The 18,518-nt window shown below is 48.2% G+C and overlaps 1 protein-coding gene across 1 annotated transcript in view; it reads left to right on the top strand.

The window, feature by feature from the left end:
• Nucleotides 1–3,712: 3,712 nt before the first annotated feature.
• Nucleotides 3,713–18,518, top strand: part of LOC309614886 (uncharacterized protein C1orf94) — a 62,921-nt gene continuing 48,115 nt past the window's right edge. The window contains exon 1 of the mRNA XM_082363742.1: nucleotides 3,713–4,312. Coding sequence (XP_082219868.1) covers nucleotides 3,984–4,312 — 329 coding nt within the window. The 5' untranslated portion in view covers nucleotides 3,713–3,983. The remainder of the gene's footprint in view (nucleotides 4,313–18,518) is intronic.

Genomic DNA, 18,518 nt, shown 5'->3' with positions numbered 1-18,518 from the left:
AACCTCAGGAGGAACCAACCCTGCCAACACCTTGATCTTGGACTTCTAGCCTCCAGAACTGTGAGGAAATAAATTTCTGTTGAGTAAGCTACCCAGTCTGTGGTACTTGGTTGTGGCAGCTCTAGAAAGCTAATACACCAAGGCATAGAGTAACTTGCCTAAGGATACATTGCCAGGAAACATGAACTCAGAATTTGAACCCAGGTAGTCTGGTTCTAGAGTCTATGTGTTTTTCAGTAATGAAAGTGTTCTCTGTGCTGTCCAAAATGGTAGCCACAAGCCACACGTGGTTCTTGAAATGTGGCTAATGTAGCTAAGGAACTGAAATTTTAATATAACTTACATTAAAATTAAAATAGCCACATGTGGCTAGTGGCTACCAGATTAGATATGGTTTGTTTATACTGGCTCTAAGTACTCCACTTACATATTTTTTCATTAAAGCATAGTTGATGTATAATATTATATAAGTTACAGGAGTACAATATAGTGATTCACAATTTTTAAAAGTTATACTCCATTTATAGTTATTATAAAGTATTTGCTATATTCACTGTGTTGTATAATAGACCATTATAGCTTATTTTATACCTAATAGTTTGTATCTCTTAATTCTCTACCCCTATAATGCCCCTCCCCCCTTCCATCTCCCCACTGGTAACCACTAGTTTGTTCTCTATATCTTTGAGTTTGTTTCTTTTTTGTTATATTCACTAGTTCATTGTATTTGTGCTTTTTAGATTCCACATATGAGATATCATACAGTATTTTTCTTTCTCTGACTTATTTCACTTAGCAAATTGCCTTCCAAGTCCATCCATGTTACTGCAAATGGCAAAATTTTCATTCTTTTTTATGGCTGAGTAGTATTCCATTGTGTATATATATATATATATATATATATATATATATATGTATATATCTTCTTTATCCATTCATCTGTTGATGGACACCTAGGATGCTTCCATATCTTGGCAATTGTAAATAATACTGCTATAAACATTAGGGTGCATGTATCTTTTTGAATTAGCATTTTTGATTTTTTGGATATATATCCAGGAGTGGAATTGCTGGGTCATATGGTAGTTCTATTTTTAGTTTTTTGAAACACCTCTATACTGTTTGCCACTTAAGTTTTTTGCAGACTCTTCTAGACACCTCAGCTCTGTGTTCCAAGAAACACACCCCTATCTTTGTTCTCTATCCCTGGTGTATTTCGTGTTTTGTTTTGTTTTGTTTTGCAGTCCTTGGCCCCTGTTGCCTAGTCTCCTGCCGAACGGGAGAAGGAACAGAAGGAACGAGTGAGCTGGCTAACTTTCCAGAATCCTGTGGCCTGGGCAGTACAGGGTCGTTGGTGTTCTGCTCTAAGCATAGGTGTTAGCCAACCAAATGCCAAGCAGCACAAACACTGAGTGACATTTTCAGAACTATTAATATTTCATCAGAAGTGATCACTTTTCCTTTTAAATGCACTATCTTAAAAGGTTTTCTACATTCTTAACTATAATTTTATTCAGTCTAGGTCCTCAGAATTTTCCCCAAAGGAACACATCTTCAATTTTATAATGAAAATCAAAGGGGAATCAAGCTCGGATTTCACAATTTAGAGTCAACATTTCCAGGAACTCAGGCCCTCTGTAAAGAGCCAGGCTGTGTATCGGGCACCTGTGGTATGCCAGGCACTGCATGCAGTATGCCGTGAATTCATCCCACACCGATTTATGAAGTGCCTACTATGTACCGGAAATGTGATCTTCCTAATAATTTTTTTTTAAATTTTTTATTTATTTGTTTATTTATTTATGGCTATGTTGGGTCTTCGTTTCTGTGCGAGGGCTTTCTCTAGTTGCGGCAAGCGGGGGCCACTCTTCATCGCGGTGCGCGGGCCTCTCACTATCACGGCCTCTCTTGTTGCGGAGCACAGGCTCCAGACACACAGGCTCAGTAGTTGTGGCTCACGGGCCCAGTTGCTCCGCGGCATGTGGGATCTTCCCAGACCAGGGCTCGAACCCGTGTCCCCTGCATTGGCAGGCAGATTCTCAACCACTGCGCCACCAGGGAAGCCCCTTCCTAATAATTTTTAACACCATTTTACAAAAAAGGACCCCTCTCATCCTTCTGCTTCATCTCCAATGTTACCTTACCTAGTCTAAGTGGCCTGCCTGCATGGTCGTCTGATGCTGCCACCTCTTCTCTCCCCATTGCCTCACTTTGTTGGCTACTTTCCATCAGAGCCCTTATTTCATCTGTAATTATTACTTATTTACTTGCTCTGCTAGTTGGCGATCTATCTCCCTCCACGAGAGAATATAGGGTCCATGAGAGCAGGGACCATGCCAGTTTCGTTCACCTTCATGCTTTCTCACTGTCCCGCAACTCACCGGCACAGAGGAGGGCTCATCAGTATCTGGGGAGTAAATGAAGGATGGGAGAAGTGAAGACAGTTGTTAGGGTCACACAGCTAGTAAGGGGTAGTGTCAGGGTTCAACCCTACATGAACAGGCTGCCATCTCGTCTATTCGCGTCCAGGCTTCTTTCTTCTTTCCCGTCCGTCCTCTTGATAATCCTTTACTGGGGAAACACTGGAGGAACAACCATTGACTCCTGGGGCCAGAGAGCCCCGGGCAGAGGGAGGTCCCATGTTGGTTCCGAGTTTAAGGAAGCCCCTCCAGAGTGGGGCGGAGCCCACCGAGCAGCAAGCGGTTAGCTTAGACCCTCTCTCGGCACCTCCGCCCACCCTGGGGACCGCTGAGCCCAGCGCTGGAGAAACCAGTCTGTATCAGTAGCCTGGGGTGCCTGGGTTTGAACCCCAGCTCCCCGCTTCCTAGTGGGCCTTGAACACACCCCTTTAGGACTTTGAGACTCGGTTTCCTCAAATGTAGAACAATAATACATAACGGTATCAACTTTAAAGCCGAGCGCTTGGCACATGGTAAGCGCCTGGTCAAAGGGCAGTTAGGGGTGAAATCAGTGATACCCGGGCAGGGACCGGCAGGCGTCCAGGTGGGTACGAGGAGCCCGCGGTGGCGAGGCGAGCCGGGGCACGGTGCCCTTGACCTCTAATGGGGGAAAGCGCTCTGGGGTCCTCTGGTCCCCGCCCCCACCCCACCGGAGGGCCTGGGGCACAGACCGAACGCAGGGCTCCGCGCGCACCGAGCCGTTGCGTTTGAAACCCAGCGAGAAATTCCAGCGCTGAACGGGAAGCGGGTGGGAGCCACCGGCCCTGCAAATCGGCCCCAGCCCCCCGCGGAGACAGCGCCCTTTTAAGGCGTTGGGACCCTTCCCCAGTCCACCCCGCAGCCCAGGGAGGGGACCGTGGCCGGTGTCTGCTGGGGGCGCCGGGGCGGGCGCTGGGCACTCGGGACCGTTCCTGTGGGCGGTGGAGCGGCCAGGAGAGGGGGACTGGAGGGGGAGTTGGGGCGAGCAGGGCGGGGCTCGGCCGGGCGGGGGCCCTTGGCCCTCGGTGGGCTCGGGGTCCCTGGGAAGGCCCAGTGAGAAACCGATGGCAGGATCCCGGAGCCCGGTGCCTAGCAGTGTGCCAGGCCCTCACCAGGTCATCCCCCAGGCTTAGCGAGCGATGATGGGCTGAGCCCCGGGCGCTGCCAGGAGTCAGGGGCCGGTGGCAACGGGAGAGTGCCAGGGACTGGGGGGAGAGCCAGCCCTCCCCTTCCAGTTGTTCCCAGATGTCATTCTGCCCCCCCAGGTGCCTGGTTCCTGAGCTCAGGGGGATTCCACGGTTACTAAGCTACTGGTTTTTGTTGACTTTTAAATATTTTCTTCTAAGGGAGAAGGGGAGGGGCGCAAAAGTCAAGAAAGAGCAAATAAAAACAAATCAAAATAAGTACCCCCTCCCCAAAAGAAAGCTGTCCTCCATCCATCACTTACGCACAAATCGAAGGCCTCTGAACATAGTCACCTTGCTGGACCAACAGCTAGACAGAACTGACCTCCTTCTGCCCCATCCTCATCTCCCTTTTTGGTGAATGAGGGGTGGTGGCGGACAGTCCCCCTGTCTTCGAGCCCTGGGTGGACAAAGGGGCTTCCGGAAAGAGAGGAAGAGGATGGCCAGTGGGAATGGGCTGGCTTTGTCCTCAGCCCTGGTGGCCAAGCGCCCCTCCGCCCTGGGCCCGTTCCCCAGGTACATCTGGATCCACCAGGACACACCCCAAGACAGCTTAGACAAGACTTGCCATGAAATCTGGAAGAGAGTTCAGGGCCTGCCCGAGGCCTTGCAGCCCAGGACCTCCAAGGAGCAGCTCTCTGCCCCCATGGCTGGCACCCCAAGAGACAATGGCCTCAGCTTCCAAGAAGAGTGAGTGTCCCCTTACGTGACCCAAGGGAGGGGGGAGGAGATGAGGTCTAACCCTCTGGGGGAGTGTTTTGACCTGTTGTTCAGTCTGGCTAAACCCTAAAGGCTGTGTACTTTTCCTCCACCCACCATGGTCCTCTGTCCAGTAGGAGCGTTGATTGGGATCCTGAAGTTACCTGAGTGAAGGGCCAGACCAGGGCTGTATTTCTACTGCCTCTGTACCAGCCCACTCAGGGGAGATTTCTTGTCTAAAGGCATTGGCAACTCCAATGTAGATCTGAGGACCTTGAAAAACCACCCTAGCCAGGGCTGAAGGCTAGAAGTCCGTGGCTTTCCCCAGAGGCAACTAGAAGATCCTTCTCCCCTGCCGCCCTCAAAGGCTAGGCATTGGCACAGATGAGTCTGATGGTTTTAAACCACATCTGGAATTCCCTAATACAGGGAGCAGCTGTCCCATTCAGCCTCCACGGAAGCCGCTGCGAGAGCGCACATCAAAATATTTACTGGGAAGGCACTGACATATTCAGAGGACATAATAGAAAATTAAAGTGCAGGAAGATGGCTGTAAATAGCCCATTTCCTGGATGGGAAATTCTGTGTCTGGGAAACACAGAGCTAAAAGTTTCTCCAGGAGGGCAAAGTTGGGTAGATGTTGCTGGGGACGGATATTAGAAAGGAGAGGGAGGAACAGAGAAGAAGAAAGAACCTCGTTAGGAAAAGCGAGTAAATCCGGCGAGTTATTAATGCCACCATTGAACACTTGTTTACTGCTTTGCATCTTCAAAGTGGGCTGCAAACATTAATTAATCCTCCCAGAGTCCCTATGAGGCAGGTATTCGCGTCCCCATTTTACAGATGGATTAAGTGTTAATAATTAAGTGCTAATTAAAGACTAAGTGATAATTAAGTGTTGCCTCTTCCAACACATGCTCCAGCTCAGCTCAGAGATGTTCTGGAGTGGGGGAACCCTTCAGGCAATTATGAGCTGAGTCTGGTTTCAGGGATTTCTACGCAAGAGCTAAGAAAGGCAAAGCGTAACTGCTCCCCAGTTCTGCACTCCATGCTGACCCTTTTGGGGCTTATTTACTTGCTACACATGAAGGCGAAAGGCACTTTGGCTGTTATTGCCTACCCTGCCCCCTGCTCAGCAGTATACGGCTGGGATGGGAATGGCCCGTCTACAGCCAAAATCCTGCTGTCCTGCCCTCCGGTGGCACTGAGACCCTCTCCCCTGCCCACTGCCATCTGCTCTGGGACAGGGCCTTGGAGGGGGCCTGGGGGGCTCTGCTCAGCTCTCAGTGGCCAAGGAGCTGATTGGCCACTTTGTGGACCAAGGGTCAGTGGCAATTTCCAGTAGATTGCACCCTCTCTGCCAGGTCACACGGAGTTAATGGAAACAGACTCTACTTCCAGTCTGCACTTGGCCGAAAACTGAACTGGCACACCTTTGGCCAGTCGCTTAACTCCATTTGGCCTTAATTTTCTCATCTGCAAATGGAGAATGATATGCCCTGCCTTGTCCATCTCAGAGTTGATAATGAGGATCAAATGTAATGGGGACAGGAAACTGAAAGCTACATTATTCCCGTGAGGCTGTCTCTAAATGCAATTCTCAGGGTTCAGGGGTTTTGGTGGTTGTTTTTGTTGCCTTCAATCTGGGGTTTTCACATGATGCTCATAGACCTTAGGGTGCTTCAGGGGCAACCCTGGAGTCAAGTGTCCTGGTTGCTGCGTCCCGATCCCCACATCAGCCAGAGCTGTTCGGCTTTTATGGGTTTTTACTTACTGAAGTTCTGAGTAAAGGCTGCATCTGAAAAAAGGGTTCTGCTATGAGAAAAGAGCTAGGAAACCATTGCCTTAGATGAATAAATGATATCATAATCGTGCAGATATCAACCAAGTAGAACACAGTGAGCTGTTCTTGAAATAAAGGCAGCTGCAGTGGTGGAATCAGATAACTCTGGTTTCAGATCGCATTTCAGCCCTGTGCCAGCTGCGGGATTTGTTTAATTTATGTGAGCTTCAGTTTCCTCATCTGCCAAGTGGAGATGATTACTACGCATTTCATCGGGTTGTTGGGATGATTAAATGGGATATTTAAACATTCCCGGTAATAACTAGGATTTGTAAAAATTCCTTGTAATAATGATGATGATGATTTCCTTAAGCCCTACAATTATTACATGAAGTGGGTACTATTTTAAACTCCCCCTCTTTTTACTGTTTGTTATGCAAATGTTCAAACACATAAAATAGTATAATGAATGTCTGTCAATCAGCTTCATTAATTATTAACTTTGGGTCATTCTTGTTTCAATTCCTCCCTCCCCTATTTTTCAATCAGATCCTTTTTACAGATGACGTAACAGGTTTGGTGGGGTTCATTTCTTTGTCCGAGGTCCTACAGTTAGGAAGTGGTGTAGTTTCAGGAAACAAACCCAGGACCATCTTAGCTACTACGTGATAGAGTTGGCTGCCTTCTCCTAGAAATTAAGGCATTTTTTTGGAGAGTCAAAATATTCGGCAGTCCCATGTTCTGAGTGATCACACATAGATAACAGATTTCAAATCCAGGGAGCTGTCCAGCATATTTGTGGGATGGCTTCAGGCCCACAAGATAACCTCTCAGCTAATCTGCCTACTGTTTAATTTTGTAAACCCAGTTTGGGTTTTGGAGTTGCTAACTGCTATCAGGGCAGGTAGATAAGTAAGCTCTAGAACTCTTGTTAGCCAGATTTTTTTTTTTTTTTTACTTTGTCCCCATATATCATAGAAACCCAGACATTTCAAGTTTGAAAGGGATCTTGAAGGCTATCTTCTGCTGCTTGAATCCCTTCCTCGACATCCTTGCCAAGTGGTTATCCACTTGTACACTTTCTTAGATGCAGAGCTCACCACTTCCTAAGGTAGCTCCTTCCTTTGCTATGAACCCTGACTGTCAAAAAACCATTTTCTTCCTGTGCTGAAACCTGTCTCTATCAAACTAATACCCATTGATCTGGATTCTGTCCTTAGGGCTCCAAACCAAATCTATCCCCGCCTTCCTCTCAATAACCCTTTAGATATTAAAAGATGGCAACAACACTCCTCCTAGGATTTCTTGTTTTCACAAGCTGAGTATCTCTGTTTTTCTAAGTTTCCCTTCAGGTACCAACTTGGTCAGTTTCTTGCCCACACTGCTGGTCCCTGGGGCAGTGCAGCAACCAGAACCAAGTACAATAATCCAGGTATGATCCAATCCAAGCAGATTGGATTCTCCCCATTGATATTCTGTATTCCAGTTAATGGCAATTAACACCACATTCACTTTTCTCCACAAGCCAACTTCAGCCTATGGACACATTTTGAGTTCATTCATTCATTCATTCCTTCAGTTATTCATTCAACAAGTATTTATTAAGCATCTACTATGTGCCTGGCTCTGTGCTAAGAGCTAGTGGAATAGAGCTGTAAACCAGATGAGGTCCTGCCTTCCTAGAGCTTACATTCAAGTAGGGGAGAGAAACAGAAAATAAGTAAATAGAAGAGTATGATAACTTTAGAATGGGAAAAGAACTGGTATTCTAGTTGGAAGAAACCAATAATAAACACATAAAAATAAACCAAATAATTTCAGCTAGCAGAGAGTGCTCTGATGGAAATAAAACTGACTAAAGTACTAGGGGGACCTCCTTTAGATGGGGTGGTCAGGGAAGGACTCTCTGAGTAGGGGCGGTCATTTGAGCTGAGACCTGGACCCCAAGAAGGAGCCAGTCAGGTGAAGATCTAAGGAAGGATGTCCAGGCAGAAAGGAGAGAAACCACAGAGACTCTGAGATGTGAGTGGGCTTGGAGAGGGACAACACGGCTGGGGTGTAGTGAGTGATGCGACGTGGCACAGGGTGATACCAGAGACAGTCAGGCAAGGTCTCAGAAGGCCTGGAGGACCACAGTAGGGAGTTCACATTTGATTCTCCATGTTATGGGAGACCTTTGGAGGTTTTTAGGAAGGGGGTGTAACACGATCACATTCACTAGTTTTTAAAGATGTCTCCAGCTGCTGTGTGGAGATGGTTTGTTAGACAGGTGAGAGAGCAAGTTGGGAGACCTCTGGGAAGATGCTGCAATAGTCCAGATGAGCACGATGGTGATGGTGGCTAGACCAGAGTGATTGCAGTGAAAATGGAAAAAGGGGGGGATTCGGCGTGTATTTTGAGAGGAGTCAAAAGAGCCTGCAGATGGTTTGGGGCACACAGATAGAGACATCACAGCTGAATTGAGGTTTTGGGCTTAAGCGCTGGCTGGACGGTGGTGCATTTGTTGAGGTGGGGAAGAAATGGGGAGAAATGGGCTATGGGGGAGAAATCAGTAGTTCTGTCTAGTGTCAATTAAACTCCAGACTCTTGTTCAGTTATCTTTTAATTAGTCTTAAATTTGGGCTGAGAGAATTGTGGAAAGCCACTTACTGACTCATATTCTAGGATTACCTATTCATTCAATCCCCCTGTTGCTAAAACTTCACAGCCTTAGAATGGGGATTTTGGATTTGCTGTTGACTCCATTGCCCTGACTGTGAAATGACATTTGTTCATTCCCTCATTTATGGATTCATTCAACAGACATTCACAGTTGCCTTCTGGGTGGCAGGCCCTGTGCTGGGCCCCAGGGATACAGAGATAAGTAGGACAGAAGCCCGTCTCTCTGAGAGCTACCAGTCTAGTGGGTGGGACGGACACAGATCCATGTGACAGCAATGATGTTCAGCAAATATTTATTGTGCATGCCTGGCAAAGTGTGAAAGCAATACAGTGGTGAAAAAGATGGGGACAGTCTCCAAGCTCCTACCTGGACCTTCAGTGTCTTGAGGAGGGCAGATCACAACGTATTAGGATAAATGTCCGGATGAAGTGCCAGTGTTGTGGGAGCACACCGAGGGGACACGTGACCTGGGCTTGGAGTTCAGGGAAGGCTTTCTGGAGGAGGCTGGGGGAGGCGGGCTGGAAGGTCTTCCTGAGCCAGACCCAACTAGGAGGATAAGTCTACAGAAAGAAAGGAAATCCATTTAAGCATTTAAAAAACAGAAATGATTTCCTGACTGGCAGCATTCTGAGGTATTATCTGTCTCATGAAGGAAGAGGGCTGTTTTGCACTTGCTCCAGTAAATTTTCACTGTTTGCACCCATTGGCCAGTCCTCCAGGCAGGAGAGCCACTGCGACTTGGAACCCAACGTGCTGCCTTGTTTGAACTGTTCTCCCAACAAACCAGTCCTTTGTTGCTACAGTTATTAAAACAGTAAGAGAGCCACCTTTCCGCTCTCATCCACCCCCATGCGATTTCCCATCACCCTAGGGAGCTTCCCGTCCTTCCCTGCGCTTATAGAACTCTTTCTGGAGGCTTTCTTCTCAAGACCCAGCTCAGGAAAAATGGGATGAATCCTGCTTTTCTCGAAAAGTTGCTTGGACTACATCCTCACTTTTATTTATTAAAAAAATTATTTTTTTTAAAGCTTGAAACCAAGTGTTGGGAGTGATGAGGACAAGACTCACACGTGGAAACTCGGACTGATGCCCTAGAGCAGAAGCCAGTTCTGGACACCCTTGGAGTCTAATGCTCACTCCAGACTAGCATTTTCTCCCCTTGGAGGGGTCAAACCTCTCTTTGAGAATCTGAGGGAAGCTGCCATACACCCTTTGGCCTGAAACACATCCTCACATCCCTTGACATTTTAGAATGTCAGAAAACCCCAGGCCCCAGGTTGGAATCTTTTCTCATGGACATTTAAGTGTCCCCTTCCCTTAAGCTTCCCAGGGCTGGGTCTCAGCCACTACTATGACCCCAATCACGTTGACATCAATGCATCCTCCGTCCCGGTTGTCAAGTGAATTAGTGCACAAATAGTGCTGCAGATAGAGGTTCAAGGCCCTTGACCCTTCTCTCCTCCAGTCTCCTTACACATCTGTCAGTTGCCTTCATGGTGGTTTTTGATTCCTTGCTTCCTTGCAGGTCTCTCTTCTGCCATTTTCAGATCGTCTCATCTTACTGTGCCTGGTTCCTTTCCCTCTTGGATGTCCTTCGCCCTTTACCAGCTTCGTCTTCCTGAAGCACATCAACAGCACTGCTCAGGCATCTTCCACGGCTTCCTCATTGTCTTCTGAACCCCCTGACCTGGTCTTGAAAAGAGTCTCTGTAGTTGGTCCTACCCACATCTCTAGGTGCACACCTGGCTGCTCTTCTCCAGACTCTCTGTAAACCAAGATGCGCCACAAGCGGGCGCACATTCCCTTACCTTTGCTCAGGTTATTTCACTACCAGGAATGCCTTTCTTCCATCTCTCTCTGTCTACTGAAATCTTACCCATCCTTAAAGACCTGGAATTAGTGTATCATTCTGTAAATTTTTCACTGCTCACCCCATTTAACATTTCTCCTTCCTCCCTCTTCCACGTTCCTTTTTAAAAATTTAAATAAACAATTATATCCCCTCTCTTTCCTAAGAGTTTAAAGGTGGCTCAGATAACAATAAAATAAGGAGTATCCCAGTCTACTTCCTAGCTGTCACCAAGTTGCTCAAAGTTTCTGTGCCCCATTCTCCTCATCTGAAAGATGGAAAAAGTCATAGTGACCACCTTAAAGGACTATTGTGGAGGTTAATGAAAGAATGTGTGCAAAATTCATACAGCACCTGGCAGAAAATAAGGACTTCAAGTTCATCATCTTCATCATCACCCTATTATCATTACTATCAAGGACAAAATGACAAGGGCTAAGTAATCAAGAATGGTATGGGGTGAGGAGACTTATATACCAGAAAAACTAAGCTAAGGAAAAGTATTCAGTGGAGGCCAGCATGTTGCTTTGAGACTCTTGGCAGCTGGGGCAAAAAGTGGGAATATACCAGTTAGTTTCTATAACTCATATCATCTAAGAAGAGAAAGCAGGAGAGGTCATCAGGAGAGACAAATCCTTCCTTAGCTCTGAGGACCTAATGGTAGGGGTCTTTATATGCAGGTAATAGAATGGAAGAGTCAGTTTATAACCAGCTCTTGTGTTGACCGTTGGCCAGAGGAGAGGACACAAAGTCCCAGTGGGATGTGTCAACGCCATTCTGGCATAGGGTTTCTGATGAGGTGGTCGTCTAGCATGTATTGTACGCTGCTGGTGGCAACAGTCTTTCTTCCTCCACCTGACCACGGCTTCTTAAGGGCAAGGGCCATGTCTAGCTCATCATTGTCTCCCCAGCGCCCAGCCGAGTTCCTGGCACTCAGTGGCAATGCAGTGTGTATGAATGAATGAGTAAGTGAATGATGGATGAACCATAAAAATGCCACTGCAAGGAGAGTGAGGCCCAGAGGTTGCCAGGATCCAAACCAGAGGTCACAATCATCAGAGGAAGCATTGAGTGACGTAGGGACGGGATATCAGGAGGCCAAGACATTGCAAGGTCTTTTCCTCCTTCTGCCTTGAGCTTAAGAAGGGAACTAACATTTTCTTGAGCACCTAATATGTGCCAGGCTCTGTATTTAAAATTTCTGTTTATCACATTGTCTTAGCAACCCTTCCCAGTTGATGGTCAATATTATTCCCATTTTACAGATGAGGAAGCTGGGGCTCAGAGAAGTTAGGCAACTTGCCCAGAGTCATCCAGCTTGGAGGGGGCAGAATAGGGATAGGGACCTGGTGAAGCTTTAAGACCAGAGCTCTTTCCCTACACCAGGAGCCATTCAGAATAGCCCTTCCTCCTTCTGCTTAACACCGGGAGCCATGAGCGGTGAAGGGAAGATGAATCATGATTAACATCCCACGTCCTGTGTCCCCCTTTTTAATTTAATTTTATGGTTTTGGGAGCCGTGTCGCAGGCTGTAGGAGCCTGCAGAGATGGGCCACCGGTGGTTTGGTTTAATCCCCTTTTTAATATCTTTGTTGCAACGTTCTTTCCAATTCAGCTCCCAAGTCACATTTAAAAAAATACCTCTTCCTTAGGGTAAGCCTCTTCTTATTAAACAGATTCAAATGAAAAGTTTTAAAGATAATTTGAACAATAAGAATCACTCTGTAGCTCCCAGCCGAAGCTCCTTTATTGCTGTATTTACTCCCCAGTATTTCGTGTCGCATTCCCCAGCTCACTGAATCCTTCATCCCCCCACCCTTCCAGTCGGAGGCTCAACCCCTGCCTGCCTCTGTGTACTCCTTTCTCTCCCCTCCAGACAGATGGAGGGTCAGGGAGGGGGCAGAGTGGAAGGTCTCACTTCCACCTGCCAATCTGTCTTAGGAGACTGTCCCACCTGCCCTGAGGGACAGGCGGGGGTGGGGAGGGGAGCTGAAGTGTCTGAAGGGAAATTCACACCTGGATGTGTGTCCTCAGGTGCCGCATTTGTACCAGAACTGCAGGCCTGGGGGCAGAGGGTGGAGGAGGTATACTGGCTCAGAATGCAGATGCCTGGGCCCCATTTTTGACCAACTGAACTGCCATTTCCCCAGGAGTATCCAGGGAATCTGCATTTGAGACAAGCACCACAGGGGATTCCTGTGCATATTTGTAGGAGGTTCTCTGATACTTTGGGGGTCAAAGATGATGGAACCTTAGGCTTCAAAGGGACACCGCTTTGAGAAAGAGGTGTTCCAAAAAAAGCATGAAGGAAGGAGATCGACCGTTTTTGGGTTCTAAGAGGATGCCAGGGACATTGTAAAAATGGACTCTACTCTGTGTGAAGGCCTTTGCTAAGGAATGAGATGAACATCTAGCCCAGGCGTGGCATTCGGGCAGCTGAGGGATTTCACAGTGTCGTCTCCCTTAACCCCCGGCGACGTCAGCATCCCCACGGTGCAGGTGACCGCAGCTTCAGCCACTTCCCGGCTTCCCACCCCCAGCCGGCCAGGCCCTGGGCTGCGAAGGGTCAGCGGGCCTCTGGGCACCGCACGTCTCTCCGTCAGAGCCGCTAACATTTGCACAGCGTCCGTTACAGTTTACCGCGCGCTTTCATATTCATCATCTCACTTAATCCTCACGCAGCCTGGAGAGCGGAGGAGCGGCGGGGTGGGAATCAGGGTTTTCTGAAGGCCCGCTGCCCACCACACCCCCACCAGAGAAAGGCCAGCAGGTGGAACTCAGTGGCTTTCCAGGTACCTTTGGGATGCAGGTGCGCAGGCCCTGGGATGGCAACTGAATCTGCAGTTTCTCTCAACTGCCCCCTTCCCCCCGTAGACTGAAAACAGTCTGCCCAGGCCCCTCAGGCTGGAAGATAGGGGAATCTGCCCTCCTTCCCCCTTTCTTTCTTCCTGCTGGGTTTCTACAAAGCTATGGTGGTGGTGGTGTGTGCGTGTGTGCCTGGGTGTATGTGCACGGTTGTGAGGTGTGTGTACATGCTGCGGTTGTTTGCGTGTGTGGGTGTGTGCACGTCTGTGGTATGTGTGTGGGCATGGTTGTAGCGTGTGTGTGTGTGCACACAGGTGTGTGTGGCTGTAGCACAGCTGTGTGCCTGGGTGTGTGTATGTGCATTGGTGTGTGTGTGTACATGGCTTGCTTTATGTGTGCATGCATATGCGTTAGTGTGTGTGTGTGCACAGCTGTGGTATGTGTGTGTGCATGGGTGTGTGTGTGCACATTGGGATATGTGCATGTACGTGACTGCTGTGTGTGCACACATAAGTTGGTGCGTATGTGTGTGCATGGTATGGTGTGTGTACCCAGGGCAGTTCAGTGAATCCTGGCTCTGGAGGAGAGGAAAGATGAAGACACCAGGTAGCTTTGACAGAGGTGGCTGTGTCCCTTCCCTCCACATTGGGCAGGCGCCACCCTGGGTGCTGTGACATATGCACCAGGGGCATTGAAGATGGGTCCCTGTTCCCCATGCAGATAGGAAGACCCAGAAATGTCCACCAGCCCTGGTCAAGTGAGGATGGGGGCCAATCGGGGGATGGTGACTTTAGCTTCTTCATTTAAAAACTGCGATAACTGTATCTCTCTGTGCCTGTTAGCTTTTGATAAACAATCGTCCCTTGGTATCTACAGGGAATTGGTTTCAGAATGTTCATGGATATCAAAATCTGCGGATGCTCAAGTTCCTTACATAAAATGGTGTCGTATTTGGATATAACCTACACACATCCTCCCGTATACTTTAAATCATCTCCTGATTACTTATAGTACCTCATACAATGTAAATGCTATGTAAAGAGTTGTACAATACAATGTAAATGCTATGTAAGTAGTTGCCAGTGTGCAGCAAATTCAAGTTTTGCTTTCTGGAACTTTCTGGAGTTTTTTTTCCCAGTATTTTCCATCCACAGTCAGTTGAAGCCACCAGTGTCGAACCTGTGAATACGAAGGGCCGACTGTGTAACAAACCACCTCAGAGTTTAGCAGCTCAGCACCACAGCTTCCTACTTAGCTCCCATTTCCGTAGTTGAGCAGTCTGGGCTGGGTTCCGCTGGGTTGTTCTTCTGGGAGAGGCTTGGGTGAGCTTGGCGGGACGTGCCTCATGCCCACCCACACATCTGCAGTGTCTGTAGTCACCCAGGTCTGGCTAGTCAGCTGAGGACCTTGGGGTTTTTCTCCACGGGATGTGTTATCCTCCAGCAGACTTTCCTGGGTTCGTCCATATGGAGGTTGCTGAGTCCCAAGAGAAACAAGAGGTTAAACCCTGATGCTCAATCACTTTCCAAATCTCTGCTTTGTTACTGAACCAAGGTGGGTGGGAACTACCATAGGGTCAAAACCGTAATCGGTCCTCACAGCACCCCACTGGGGCTGTTGTGGGAATTAAAATGAGAGTTTTGCATGGGAAGCATTTAGCACAGTGCCTGGCTGGTTAGTTCATTCTCCACAAATGCTCATCCTTCTGATTTTGTGAACTAGAACCTGAGGTTTAGACATATTAGGCAGCTTGCTTGAGGGCTGGCCTCCATTAAGCAGTGGGAATTTGAATCCAGTTTCTGCCTCCTTCCAGGCGCGGAGCTTTTTAGCCGCTCTGCTCTGCTGCCCCACCCACGCAGACACGTGAAGTCGACCTCACCCCCAGCCGGGAGGTCAGTCTCCTGATGGAGCCAGAGCCCTTCTCTTGCTTCGATCTTCAACCACCCATGTTGCCTGGGCACCTGGCCTGGGTACCGTGTTTGTCATCAATCTGAAATGCCATAGTGGGAAGAAAATAGTTGTTTTGGTGTCGTCCTCTTCCAGCACTAACAATTCTCTGCTTGCATTTTTCTGTTGTTTGGCTCAGACGAATAGCAGTTTTCATCTTTTCTCGGTGTTATCGTGAACACAGAACTGCGGTCGGGGAGCTAACAGCATGCTTGCTTAGTCATTATTCTGGGAAGGGGTGCCAGCCAGTCAATAGCCTTTATTTTTATACGACTCTATACACTGCAAATGCAGAAATGATGTGTGGTGCCCGTGTACAGAGTCACCATCAGACACCTATCATTTCTGGAGGTGGGCAAAGCAGAGGTAGTGGCAGCAGCTGGAGCCCCAGCACCAATTCTGACTAGCTTCCTTTGTCAGCGCCCGGGAGTTGGGTTAACGGCCCTGAATGATTCACTGTGATAGAGTCTGTGGCAGATTTTATGCTTTTTACCAACTCAAAGCAGAAAGCAAATAGCACGGGAGAGGTGCCAGCATCGGCAAAACTTCTTAAGAAGAGAGGAAAAAAGATAGATACCAGGAAATGCAGGCGGGCAGGCTCAATGTGGAACCCAGCAAAGTTGTTGGAAGAGGGAAAAACCTGTGAGCCCCAAAGTGGTCGCTAAGAGCTGGGCAGGGTCTGTGTGGGTTCTGCCGTGGGACTGACTTACAGGGGTTGAGAGTTCTTAGGACCTTGCCAAGCAGGCTGGTCAGTGTCATCCGGTCAGCTCACAGGGGTGCCAGGCCCAAGGTGGGACATGAGATGGAAGGCCAGAAATAGAATCAAATCCAGGCAGGTTGCAACCATTGAAGGAGTTGGGCAGTCTTTGGCAACACAGCTCTTGATTTCAAGAGTTTCAAGAAACGGACAAGGGTAAAGACAAGTTCGTGAGCCAGTTTATTCATTTATTCAACAAATCCTTAATGAGCTGGAGGTATGTGCCCAGCACTGCTCGAGGTCCTGAGGCCTCCATGGTGAACAAGATACAGTGTCTGCCCTCAGCGAGGATGAGTTGTTGTAGGGAGTGAAGACATAAGAAAATACTACATGATGGTGATGATAAACACTAGGAAGAAAATAAACAGATTGATGGAGCGTAGAGTGCCTAGTAAGAGTCAGTCAAGGGATGATCTAGCATCCAAAGGAGGTGCAAAGGCCCTGGGGTTGGAATGAACTTGACATGCCAAGGCATATTTATAAGACCAGAGTGGCTGGAAGAAGAGGAGTCAAAGCAGGAGGGGATAACAGGGCCACTTTGTGGGGTGCCCTGGGGGGTCAGAAAGGAGTTTGGATTTTTAGTCTATGTGTAGTGAGAATTCACATAAGGGTTTAAGTGGGGGAATGGTTTGATCTAAGTTCTAAGAATGTCTGAGCTCTGCAGGCATACAGTTTTCTAGAACAGAAAAGAGCAAACAAATCTTGTTTTCTTGGGGGTGGAGAGGGCAGGTAGGCGAGACCCTTGCTCAGAGACTTGTAATTGTGTGCTGAATCTTGATTGCAGCAAGGTATTTGATAAAGGCTGTCTTGGAGAAGTGGAGATGGGATGATAGTGACTGGATTGATTTATTACCCCAAACTGTTGATCCAGGATTACTGTCAGACTGGGAGGGGGAGGGTTTCCAGCAATGGCCCTAAGGCTCAGCCCTGGACTCTCTCCCCTTCAACATTTCTGTCCATAAATTGGTGGGGGACCCAGAAGGCGTGCTCATCAGACATGCAGCTGACACAGAGCTGTCAGGGACAGCTAATGCCACGGATGACAGGCTCAGGATTCACCGTGATGATCCTCCGCAGGCTGGAGTGGTGGGATGATCCTAGCAATATCCCTGATTGCATTCAGATTGGGGACCAAAGCCCAGCCACGGAGCAGGGGCCGGGTGGACCTCGCTGGAGAACGATCCCTGGAAAAGAAGCCGGGTTGGGGTAGGAGGATGTCAGGAAGTCAGCCGGACCCGACAGCATCCTCACACCAGTCTCTTCACTTTTCTCAGCGACAAGGTCCTTCACCTCTTTCAGGCTCACTTTTCCCACCTGTAAAGTGAGAATGATATTGTCTATTGCCCAGGGACGTGGAGAGGATTAAAATGCAAGCATATATGTGGATGCCTGGCTTCCAGTCTGGCCTGTAGTGGATTCATGGCAGATTCAAAGGAAATAATAGGAGTTTGTAGGGGCTGTCTCGGGGAGGGCCGGGTGCTCCGGGCCAGCCTTTCAGGGACACGTGGGGGACCCACAGCCAGGGTGGGCCCCTCTGTTCTTGGCACTGCCCTGCCCCTTCTGGGAATGCCAGCTTCCTAAGAGGCCCAGTGACCCCCGTGATGTGTCCAGAGGCGAATGACCGGGGAATATGAACGGGGTTCACACTCAGCCCCTGCTGGGTCCTCTCTGCCAGCCTGGTTCCCGCGTGGGGGAGGGGGAGGAGTGTCCTCTCAGGTGCTGAGAAGGGACTGCCTGCGGGGTGGCTTTTGGTACAGGGACCTCGGGCCCTGTGGGTCTTTTAGAAGCTGCTTTGACTTCTCCTTGGAGCTGATACTTTAAAGGATTCAGTGGTGAGACTTTTGTGTGTACGTCTATTATAGAACATTTTTATTTTAGGAAAAAAAAAAAAAAAAAAAAGAGAAACCAAACACAGACAAAAATAGAACAACTAGTATGTGATGAACCCATGTACCCCTCACCCAGCCTTAGCCATGATCAACATAGGGGCAATCTTATTTTATCTATTCCCCCGCCCCCATCTTTTCCCTCCCCTTGCTAGATTAAGTTTAAAGCCAATCCCAGACATAATGTTATCTGTAAATACTTTAGTATGTATCTATAAAAGGACCCTTTTTGTTGTTGTTTAAATATAACCACAATCCCATTATCCCAATTTTTAAAAATTAACATAGTTGAGGAGTTCCCTGGCTGTCCAGCGGTCAGGACTGTGTGCTTTCACTGCCGAGCACCCGGGTTCGATCCCTGGTCAGGGAACTAAGATCTCGCAAGCCTTGCTGCAGCATGGCAAAAAAAAAAAAAAAAAAAAAAATTAACATAATTGTGGTGAGTCTTTCTAATTCAGAAGATCTGTTGGTACATAAACGGGTCCCTCAAGTATCTGGTTTCTGTGAC

The sequence above is a fragment of the Balaenoptera borealis genome, assembly GCF_965194805.1.
Source record: "Balaenoptera borealis genome assembly, chromosome: 1".
Lineage (NCBI taxonomy): Eukaryota > Metazoa > Chordata > Mammalia > Artiodactyla > Balaenopteridae > Balaenoptera > Balaenoptera borealis.
The sequence above is the reverse complement of the archived record's forward strand: the minus strand, read 5'-3'. Positions and strand labels throughout refer to the sequence as shown.